The 12,309-nt window shown below is 46.3% G+C and overlaps 1 protein-coding gene across 4 annotated transcripts in view; it reads right to left on the reverse strand.

Moving 5' to 3' along the window:
* Positions 1-12,309, reverse strand: part of TMEM181 (transmembrane protein 181) — a 260,203-nt gene that overhangs the window by 88,989 nt on the left and 158,905 nt on the right. For all 4 annotated transcript variants that reach the window (XM_077283281.1, XM_077283284.1, XM_077283282.1 and 1 more), the window contains 3 exons: positions 6,053-6,174; positions 5,239-5,358; positions 5,049-5,129 (listed from right to left, as the gene is read on the reverse strand). In XM_077283281.1, coding sequence (XP_077139396.1) covers positions 5,049-5,129; positions 5,239-5,358; positions 6,053-6,174 — 323 coding nt within the window. The remainder of the gene's footprint in view (positions 1-5,048; positions 5,130-5,238; positions 5,359-6,052; positions 6,175-12,309) is intronic.

The following is a 12,309-nucleotide window of genomic DNA, read 5'->3' on the forward strand; positions in this document are numbered from 1 at the left end:
TCTGAGCCATTTTCCTGGAAGCCTCCGCATCGCAGCAATGGGTGTGTGGGGGCCTCTGGGCTTTCACAAAATGCAGATGTAGCCACCTGCACCACAGAGCACTGCTGAACCTGCCGCACCAGCCTGGGAAGGGAGTGTGATCATCTTCCTGCAGCGTCGGACTGGGACCACCACAGAATCGCCAGTGTCCGGCTGCTGCCACACTACTTGTAAGTGTATTCCGACTATAAGACGCACCCAAATTTTTTTTTGAAAAAAGTGCTTCTTATAGTCCGAAAAATACGATATATACACAACAAATCAAAGGTACCAAAATCCTAAGGACTTGTTAGGCATGCTTTCCATCCCTGCATAAATTGTTTGGCAGATAGGAAAGTATAGTGACCCATGAGCTACTTATAGTAATAGCAGCAAGTAAATATTTAGACGTAGCATAATGGATAATGAACATCTGGGGACAAAAAAAAAAATCAACATACCGTATATACTCGAGTATAAGCCGAGATTTTCAGCCCAAATTTTTGGGCTGAAAGTGCCCCTCTCGGCTTATACTCGAGTCACTGTCGGTGGCAGGGTTGGCGGGTGAGGGGGAGAGGGCGCTGAGGCATACTCACCTGCTTCCGGGGCTCCTGGCGCTGTCCCTGCAGTCCCACGGTCTCCGGGTGCCGCAGCTCTTCCCCTGTTCAGCGGTCACGTTGGACCGCTCGTTAGAGAAATGAATATGGACTCCACTCCCATAGGGGTGGAGCCGCATATTCATTTCTCTAATGAGCGGTAACGGTGACCGCTGACAGAGGAAGAGGCTGCGGCACCCGGAGACCAGCTGTCCGGGGGAAGGAGCCAGGGACGCCGGGAGCAGGTAAGTATGTCATATTCACCTGTCCGCGTTCCACACGCTGGGCGCCGCTCCATCTTCCCGGCGTCTCTCCGCACTGACTGTGCAGGTCAGAGGGCGCGATGACGCATATAGTGTGCGCGCCGCCCTCTGCCTGATCAGTCAGTGCAGAGAGACGCCGGGACGGGACGCTGAGGAGCTGCAAGCAAGAGAGGTGAGTATGTCATTTATTTTTTTATAGCAGCAGCAGCAATGGCACAGCTTTCTATGGTACATCTATGGGGCAATAATGAACGGTGCAGAGCACTATATGGCACAGCTATGGGGCAATAATGAACGGTGCAGAGCACTATATGGCACAGCTATGGGGCAATAATGAACGGTGCAGAGCACTATATGGCACAGCTATGGGGCAATAATGAACGGTGCAGAGCACTATATGGTACATCTATGGGGCAATAATGAACGGTGCAGAGCACTATATGGCACAGCTATGGGGCAATAATGAACGGTGCAGAGCTCTATATGGTACATCTATGGGGCAATAATGAACGGTGCAGAGCACTATATGGCACAGCTATGGGGCAATAATGAACGGTGCAGAGCACTATATGGCACAGCTATGGGGCAATAATGAACGGTGCAGAGCACTATATGGCACAGCTTTCTATGGTACAGCTATGGGGCAATAATGAACGGTGCAGAGCACTATATGGCACAGCTATGGGGCCATAATGAATGGTATGGAGCATCTATTTTTATTTTTGAAATTCACCGGTAGCTGCTGCATTTTCCACCCTAGGCTTATACTCAAGTCAATAAGTTTTCCCAGTTTTTTGTGGCAAAATTAGGGGGGTCGGCTTATACTCGAGTATATACGGTATACCATTTGGTCAGAGGCCATGTCAGCGAGCAACGTTGGATGATGAAATATTTAACTCCAGATTTGTCACAGTGCTCATCTCCTTCTCTTTATTTGCAGTCTGTGGTCCTGTACAGTAGCTTGAACTCCACTTTAAGGGTATGTTTCCACGTTCAGGATTGCATCAGGATTTGACGCAGGTAAAATCTGCACCAAATCTGCATCTGAGGTCACTGGCAGGTCACCTGCGTTTTTCGATGCGTTTTTTTCATGCAGATTTGTGTGTTTTTTTGTAAGCTCAATAAAGATATACAAAAAAAATGGTGATGTCATTTCTTGTCCAACCTCTTCATTTACATACTCCATTAAAGAATAATGTTTACACACACAGATAGATGATAGATAACAGATAGATGACAAATAGATGATAGATATGGGATAGATAGATAAATGCGATAGATCTATCTATTATCTATCTATTATCTATCGTATCTATCATATCTATCTATCTATCTATCTATCTATCTATCGTATCTATAAATATATCTATCGATATATCGATAGATAGCTATAGATGTATCGATAGATAGATAATAGATTAGATAGATAAATAGATAGATAATAGACAGATACGATAGATAGATAAATACCAAGCCCGATGTTTAGTATATCTATGTATCTATAGATATATCTATTTATAAATTTATCTATAGATAGATTATCCATCTATTTATATAATCGTCTAAGGGTCTGTTTGTTCCCGCGTCACTGACTGGTCGCGGGCGGCTGGCGCGACCAATCAGCGACAGGTGCAGAGGGATTTAAGCACCACTTCGTAAATAAACTACATACATATTCTAGAATACCCGATGCGTTAGAATCGGGCCACCATCTAGTAGATATGTAATAGCAAGGCCGATGTTTATAATGAGCGTTTAATTTAAAAAAAAAAAAAAAAAAGGGAAAAAAAATGGCTTGGGCTCCCGTGCAATTTTCTGCGCCAGAGGGGGAAAGCCGACGGCCGGGGACCAATATTTGTATAGCCTGGGAAGGGGGTAATACCCATGGCCCCTCTCTAGGCTAAGAATATCAGCCCGCCGCTGTCTGCGTAGTTTTTACTGGCTATTAAATTAGGGGGACCCCCCCAAAAAATGACGTGGGGTCCCCCTATATTTTATAGCCAGAAAGGCTATGCAGACAGCTGCGGGCTGATATTCATAGCCCAGAGAGGGGCCATGGTTATTGGCCTCACCCCCCCCCGGCTACAAATACCAACCCCCAGCTGCTTCAGAAATGGCGCATCTGTTAGATGCGCCAATTCCGGCACTTAGCCCCTCTCTTCCCGCTCCCCTGTAGCGGTGGGGTATGGGGTAATAAGGGGTTAGTGTCAATTTGCTATTGTTAGGTGACATTAAGCCTGGTTAATAATGGAGAGGCGTCAATAAGACGCCTATCCATTACTAATCCTAGAGTAGTGAAAGGGTTAAAAATAAAGACACAGCCAGAAAAAAAATATTTTAATATTCTTAATTTCACCATACTCGATCACCTGCAAAAAATAAAAAATAATAACCCAACCGTATACTACCCTTCCGCCGCAGTCCAATTAATAACGAGTGTCCCACGATGATGATAGAACAGTGACATTGGGTGATGTCACTGCTCTATAGGCCCTCCAGTGACACACTGACAGGAGACAATGGCTCCTGCAGTGCATCACTTTAGAGGTTACCCGAGTTCAGGGTCTCACTTTATGGCAAGGCTGAGTGGGAATTTTCCCACACAGCAGTGCCACAAGTGAGAGTAGGGACTATCTCTCAGAGGCGGAGGAATACATTGCTGAAGGATACCTTCCTTCATTGTATTCCTGATGCCCCTGGAGAGCGGTCACATCAGCTGATGTGGCTGCTCTTCACGGGAGATCGTCGTAGGACACTCGTTTTAATTGGATTTCTGCGGATCAGGGAGTATATTGTTTGTTTATTATTTTAATATTTTTTACAGGTGACAATGGCTTCGGGGATCAAGGTGACAAGGTGATGGTATGTACTCTATGTTATATGTACTTTATGTCTATATGTATGTTGTATGTAGTGTATGTGTGTTGTATGGTGTATGTTGTATGTACTGTATGTCGCATGGTGCATGTCGCATGGTGCATGTTGTATGTCGCATGGTGCATGTTGTATGTCGCATGGTGCATGTTGTATGTCGCATGGTGCATGTTGTATGTCGCATGGTGAATGTTGTATGTCGCATGGTGCATGTTGTATGTCGCATGGTGCATGTTGTATGTCGCATGGTGCATGTTGTATGTCGCATGGTGCATGTTGTATGTCGCATGGTGCATGTTGTATGTCGCATGGTGCATGTTGTATGTCGCATGGTGCATGTTGTATGTCGCATGGTGCATGTTGTATGTCGCATGGTGCATGTTGTATGTCGCATGGTGCATGTTGTATGTCGCATGGTGCATGTCGCATGGTGCATGTCGTATGTCGCATGGTGCATGTCGCATGGTGCATGTCGCATGGTGCATGTTGTATGTCGCATGGTGCATGTTGTATGTCGCATGGTGCATGTTGTATGTCGCATGGTGCATGTTGTATGTCGCATGGTGCATGTTGTATGTCGCATGGTGCATGTCGCATGGTGCATGTTGTATGTCGCATGGAGATAACACTCCAGCGATCACCTACACTGCAGCGTTCTCACAATCAGCTGTTTGTGAGAACCAGACTAGTGACCGGGGATAACTCCCGGTCACGTGCACGGCAGTTCTCGCGATAAGATAAGTTATCGCGAGAACTGCAGTGGATGAGGGACTTCCGGCGGCGGGACAGGTGAGCCGGCATGCACATGCGTAGTAAGCTGCGTTTACGCAGTTACTATGCATGTGACTAATCATTAGATGCGGTTTTACAGCATCTAATGATAGTCTATGGTAAATTTACGGCGCGGCGATGGAGCATCGCCGCACTATAGACAGACATGCTGCGTTCTGAAAAGACGTGCCGCATGTCCGTTTACGCTGGTCTGCCGCCTGCGTGTTTTACTGCATAGTGGAGACAGGATTTCATGAAATCCCCTCCACTATGCTGTAACATCTGGACGCTGCGTGTTTGATGCTGCGGCTCTACGCAGCGTCAAACACGCAGCGTTTCCTGAACGTGGAAACATACCCCAAAGATGCATTGACCAGCATCAGGATGCAAATCAGTAGCTTGACGAAGCTGTGTATTAAACTGAAATGTGCTATATGAAGCACTTATGGTTTAAGAGCATGGACATTCTGAAGAGCGGTGGCATAAAATTTGGTTTATTTTATTATTCTTGTCTTTATCAACTTACAGTCACCATGAAAGTGAGCACAACAAACACAAAACGGAACCAGATTTCCACTTGAGAAAAAGTTGGGTTGTAGGTCTTCCACTAAAAGATGAGCAAAAAAGGAGGTAAAATTGTTGTCAGTAGCAAAGTACAGAATGGTGAATGAACGGTATGTGGCTGGCACTGCGTCCTACATTCAGTATATACTCACGGTAAATGTGACAGCTTTAAGTGTGTATTTTAGCTGGTTCAAATTTTCAAAGCGGACATCTAGATTATACTGGGTATAGTTCAGATATCCGAGATGGACTACTATGATCTCATCACATTTCTGAAACCAAAGACAACAAATAGAAAATTCCAGCACACAGTGTAAAACATTTAAAGGGAACCTGTCATGTCGTTTTTGTGTATTCAACATGTTTTTTCAACCTTAGAAAAGGTCTCCGCATATACAGTATGTTATAAAAACAGTTTTCATCCTCAGGTGATTGTATCACATACTTTCTATTTCAGTCATATAGGTGGCACTTTGCAACAGTTCAGTTACTGTCAGTCTCGGTCCTATTGTAAATATTCACACCCACCGCATTGTGATCGATTGCCCCTATGTCAAAACAACCACCTAGCAAATCCCACGCATGTGCACTACCCATCCGCTCCCTGGGCATGTGCGCTGGCTCTGGGTGTAAAGCCCCAGCTTCATATCAGAAGTGCGCATGTTCCAGTGCCGCTGCGAGTCACAACTCGTCGTACAGACACTGACTCACAGTGGCTCTGGAGCATGTGCACATCCGATATGATGCTGGGACTGTACACCCACAGCCAGTACATATGCCCAGGGAGCGGATGGGTAGTGCGCATGCGTGAGATTTGCTAGGTGGTTGTAGTGATGTCGGGGCAATCAATCACAATGCAGTGGGTGTGAATAATTACAATAAGACTGTGCAATCAATAGCAATAATCAGTCTATGGACGGCTTTAGCTCTTCCAGCTTTATGTCTAATACCGGCAATGATACATACCTGGGCACAACTAAGTATCCTTGGACGAGAATGCTGCTTGTTATCTACGTAGGACACGGTCGCATCAGACGACACACCATGGATTTTTACAGACATCGTAAAATTGTTCTGGAAGCTGGACTCTATGCATCAGATAAATACACAATTTGGAGAAAAAAATATTCTTGGTAATAATATTAAATTAAACCAATGTACTGTAAGGTATACAATAAATGTTAGTACTCATCCATCTTCCTCCAAACACGGCGAGTGGTATTGATGGCAAAAACCTCTATTTTGGTCTCATCTGACCACATGACCTTCTCTCATGCCTCCTCTGGACCATCCATATGGTCATTGGTGAACAAATGGGCCTGGACATGTTCTGGCGTGATCAGGTGGACCTTGAGTTTCCTGCCAGATTTTAATCTATCACGGCGTAATGTGTTACTATCGGTAATGTTTGAGACTGTGGTCCCAGCTCTCTTCAGGTCACTGACCAGGTCCCTCCGTTTAGTTATGGGCTGATTTCTGAGCTCTCACAATCAGCCTTACCCCACAAGATGAGATCTTGCATACAGAGCCAGACAAGAGGAAGACTGACAGTCATCTTGTGTTTCTTCCATTTTCTAATAATTGTGCCAACAGTTGTTGCCTTCTCACCAAGCTGCTTGCCTATTGTCCAGTACTTCATCCCAACCTTGTGCAGGTCGACAATTTTGTATCTCGTGTACTTAGACAGCTCTTTGCTCTTAGCCATGGTCGAAAGGTTGGAGAGTGTGTACAGGTGTCTTTTATACAGGTAAAGAGTTTAAATAGGTGCAATTAACACAGGTAATAAGTTCAGAGTAGGAGGATTCTTAACCCCTTTAACCCCAAGGGTGGTTTGCATAATAATGACCAGGCCAATTTTTACAATTCTGACCACTGTCCCTTTATGAGGTTATAACTCTGGAAAGATTCAATGGAACCCGGTGATTCTGATATAGTTTTCTCGTGACATATTGTACTTCATGATAGTGGTAACATTTCTTTGATATGACTTGCGTTTATTTGTGAAAAAAACAAAAATTTAGGGACAATTTTGAACATTTTGCAATTTTCCAACTTTGAATTTTCATGCCCTTAAATCACACAGATATGTCACAAAAAATACTTAATAAGTAACATTTCCCACATGTCTACATTACATCAGCACAATTTTGGAACCAATTTTTTTTTTTTTGTTAGGGAGTTATAAGGTTAAAAGTTGACTAGCGATTTCTCTTTTTTACAACATCATTTATTTTTTAAGGACCACATCACATTTTAAGTCACTTTGAGGGGTCTAGATGATAGAAATGTGTCACGCTTGGGTATTTTCTAAAAACTGCACCCCTCAAGGTGCTCAAAACCACATTCAAGAAGTTTATTAACCCTTCAGGTGCTTCACAGGAATTTTTAAAACAAAATGAACATTTAACCTTTTTTCACAAAAAATTTACTTCAGATCCAATTTGTTTTATTTTAGCAAGGGTAACAGGAGAAATTGGACTCCAAATCTTGTTGTGCAATTTGTCCTGAGGGTACGCTGATACCCCGTGTGTGTGGGTAAACCACAATTTGGGCGCATGGCAGAGCTCGGAAGGGAAGGAGCGTCATTTGACTTTTCAATGCAACATTGGCTGGAATTGAGATCGAACGCCATGTCGCGTTTGATGTGCCTAAACAGTGGAAACCCCCCCACAAGTGACACCATTTTGGAAAGTAGACCCCCTAAGGAACTTATCTAGATGTGCTTCACAGAAGTTTATAATGTAGAGACGTAAAAATAAAAAAATCAAATTTTTTTTAACAATTTTTTATTTTCCCAAGGGTAAAAGGAGAAATTGGACCTCAAAAGTTGTTGTGCAATTTGTCCTGGGTATGCTAATACCCCATATGTGTGTGTGTGTGTGTGGGGGGGGTAAACCACTGTTTGGGCGCAAGGCAGAGCTTGGAAGGGAAGGAGCGCCATTTTGGAATGCAGACTTTGATGGAATGGTCTGCGGGCGTCACGCTGTGTTTGCAGAACCCCTGATGTGCCTAAACAGTAGAAACTCCCCACAAGTGACATCATTTTGGAAACTAGACCCCCAAGGAACTTATCTAGATGTGTTGTGAGAACCCCAAAGTGTTTCACTAAAGTTTATAACGCAGAGCCATGAAAATAAAAAATCATTTTTTTCCCACAAAAATTATTTTTTAGCCCCCAAATTTATATTTTCACAAGGGTAACAGGAGAAATCCGACTGCAAAAGTTGTTGTCCAATTTGTCCTAAATACGCTGATAGCCCATATGTGGGGGTACACCACTGATTAAGCGCACGGCAGAGCTCAGAAGGGAGGGAACACCATTTGACTTCTTGAGCGCAAAATTGGCTGTCGTGTCTGGAGACCCCCGGATGTATCTAAACAGTGGAAACCCCCCCAATTCTAACTCCAACCCTAACCCCAACACACCCCTCACCCTAATCCCAACCCGATCCATAATCCTAATCACAACCCTAACGATAATCACAACCCTAACCTCAACACTAACCATAACCCTAATCAAAACCCTAAATCCAACACACCCCTAATCCTAATCTCAACCCTAACCTCAAACCTAACCCTAATCCCAATACACCCTTAACCCTAATCCCAACCCTAACCTTAACCCTAATCCCAAACGTAACCCTAATGCCAACCCTAAGCCAAACTCTAACCCCTACTCTAACCCTAACTTTAGCCGCAACCCTAGCCCTGACTTTAGCCCCAACCCTAACCCTAACTTTAGCCCCAACACTAACCCTAAATTTAGCCCCAACCCTAAATCTAGCCCCAACCCTAACCCTAAATCTAGCTCCAACCCTAACCCTAAATTTAGCCCCAACCCTAACCCTAAATTTAGCCCCAAGTCCTCTAGCTGCCGGCCGGCAGATCATGGCAGGCGCACTGCGCATGCGCCCGCCATTTTCTTACCGGATGAAGAAGCCGGCGGGTAGGAGGGGATGCAGGAGGACCCAGGGACACTGGTAAGTATGACAGGGTCCCCGAATCCCCCTATTTCTCTGTTCTCTGATGTGCGATCACATCAGAGGACAGAGAATCACACATCGCTTTTTTTTTTTTGCGGTCGCCAGTAAACAGTTAATTACTGGCGATCGCAAAACAGGGGTCGGTAAAAACCGACCCCGATCATGTTCTTTGGGGTCTCAGCTACCCCCGGCAGCCGAGACCCCAAAGATCGTCTGGGTGCCGGCCGGCAGGCGCATGCGTAGTGCGCCCGCCGGCACCCGGAAGATCTTTGGGGTCTCGGCTGCCGGGGGTAGCCGAGACCCCAAAGAACATGATCGGGGTTGGTTTTTACCGACCCGTTTTGCGATCGCCGGTAATTAACTGCCAGAACAAGATGGCGGCGCCCATTGGGAGCCACGAGGAGCACCAGGAGAGACAGGTGAGTATCGTGGGGCGATCGGGGACCCCATTTCTCTGATGTGCGATCACATTGGAGGACAGAGAAATTAAATGGGAAATCACGTTTTGTTTTGTTTTTTGCGAAAGTCCAGTAAACTGTTAATTACCGGCGATCGCAACCCGGAGGTCGGTAAAAACCCCCGAATCATGTTCTCTGGGGTCTTGGCTACTCCCGGTAACAGAGAACCCAGAGAAAATCCGACTCTGGGGGGCGCTATTCACTTTTTCCACAGCGCCATTAATTAACGGCGCTGTGGTTTAAGTACCCTTAGCTGCCGCCGTTAAAAAGCGTATCGGCGGTCGTTAAGGGGTTAATCAGCTTTCCTGCGTCTTGGCATGCTTGCCACCAGTCTTTCACACGGCTTCTGGCACAAAAAGTTAAGCAGTTCTTCTTTGTTTGATGGCTTGTGACTATCCATCATCCTCTTGATTCCATTCCAGATTGGGCTGCCCATGACAGGGTTTTGATGTGGCGGTCTCTTAATTTTTGCCAGAGCTGTATATATTATACATACACATACTGCTCACGTTTACAGACAGTTCTTAAATACACCGACCACTTTAAATATAGTTCTCACACAGAGCGTATTTTTCAGGCTATAAGACACAATTTTTTCCCAAAAAAATTGTGGGGAAAATGAGGGTGCATCTTATAGGCCGCATGTACTTACCAAAAGTGTGGAGGTAGCAGAAGTCAGGCGATTCTGATGGCCCTGGTCTGGTTCGGTGGTCCAACACTGCAGGGCTATGATCTGACTCCCATCCCAGGCTGGTGCGGCAGGTTCGGCGATGCAGTGGCTCCGCCAACATTTTGTGAAAGCCCAGAGCCCTCACTTTTTATTGCCATTTCGTCACCGAGATGTCAACCTGCACATGCACCGCCTCCGGCGGCCATTTTCCCGAGACCACTGCATTGCAGCAATGTAAGTGCGGGGGCTCCGGGCTTTCACAAAATGTCAGCGGAGGCTCCACACCACCAAACCTGTTGCACTAGCCTGGAATAGGATTTCCCAGAGGCCACCGCATTGCAGTAATGGATGTGCAGGGGCTCTGGGCTTTCACAAAATATCAGTGGAGCCCCCGCACCTCCAAGCATCGCTAAACCTGCCACATCGGCCTGGGATGGGAGTCAGATCACCGCCGGACCACTGAACACCTCCTGTGACCCCGCTCTGCCGATTCCCCCTCTCCCAGTAAGCTGATTTCGGACTGTAAGACGGACCCCCATTTGGCACAATAATTTTTTTGCCTATTTTTTCTATACGGCACACACACACACACACACACACACACACACACACACACACACGGCCTGTGCCGGACAACCTCGATGGACAGATTGTAGGCACCGAGTCTATATCGGCTCAGGATCTGGCGGTCTCTGAGGTCTGAGAGATTCTCCAGATATGGAGCCATCCTGGAGTCTCTCTGTAGACTCCAGTACATGGTCAGTTTCTGTAAGATGTTGATATCGTTCTTCCAGTGACTGACATTCCTCTCCTGGCCTTCTACCATCTTCCTGATTCTGGCTTTTGTTAAGTTGGTTTGGTTGATGGTTGGGCTTGGGTGAGCTGCTCTGGGGGTCCTGGTTCAAGTGGACCACCTATATTTAGCATGGCTTTATGGTGATGGGAACCTGAATTGCTACTCTGTAGGTGAGCCTGGAAGAACAGCGTCCTCCTCAGGATTGCTAGGTGCAGTGGAAATCTGTCCAGCTTAGCCCTACAGTCACTGTTGATGGTGCTCTGAGACCTGGATAAAGTGCTTAGAGAATTCCAGGTGAAATATTTCTGTTGGACTGGAATCCCACCTTGACCAGTCTGGATATGTGTAAGGACCCCAGACTTCACTGACGTACAGGAGGATTGAGGCAATTATGGCATCGAAGATTTTTAGCCAGACCCTCACCATGACTTCAGATGGTATGGTAGAATTTCCTTTGGATGGCATAGAAGGTTTTGCTGGCCTTGTCCTTCAGGGTCTTTATAGCTTGCCTGTGATTCCCAGCCCGGCAATGTGAATAAATCAGAAGACACTGCGGGGCTGGGATTCACAGGCAGGGCGTCCGCACAGGCGCAGTCAGCTAGACTGCATATGAGGACAGAGGACGGGCAGCGCTCACTGCGCCTGCCCAAGGCAGGAGAAAAGAGGGCAGGCGCCGGATCATTTCAAAACAGCGGTGAGGAGGCGGCGCCCGGTACCAAAAAGATTTGAGTGATGGCTGTGTGGCGTCTGCAGCAGGGGGGGGGGGGGGGGACGCCTGCCTCCTTGACTGAAGACAAGCTATTTTGGACAAATTACAAAACTGATTATTTCGGCAGTTACAACACCCAGAACTAAAAGGGCCACCTTGTCAGAATGCAGCATTACTGCTGCACAAGGTGGCTCTTTTAGCTAAAAACGCCTGGGGGGGGGGGGGTGTGACAGGTTCCTTTTAATGCAGTAGCTGGGGGTAATCTATCTGGCAAATCAATACTCGGATGCGTCCGTTCTGGGGCAGTCATTGCACTAGCTGCCCATTCATTACAGGATCCAATTTAAACTGCATGTTCTCAACCACAAAGCTCTCCATAGTGCAGGAGCCCATACATCTCCTCCCTCATGTCTATCGGCCTACCCGCTAGTTACACTCCGCAAGCGACTTTCGTCTAATCTCTGCACTAATCCGTACCTCCAACTCCCAGCTTCAAGACTTCTCCCAGGTTGCGCCAATACTCTAGAACGCACAATATTGTCTTGGCTCTCGCAGCACAGTTGTGTTAGGAGACTCGTCTTCCCCGATCCGGTGAGTCCTACACAAA

This window comes from Ranitomeya variabilis, chromosome 2 (genome assembly GCF_051348905.1).
Source record: "Ranitomeya variabilis isolate aRanVar5 chromosome 2, aRanVar5.hap1, whole genome shotgun sequence".
Lineage (NCBI taxonomy): Eukaryota > Metazoa > Chordata > Amphibia > Anura > Dendrobatidae > Ranitomeya > Ranitomeya variabilis.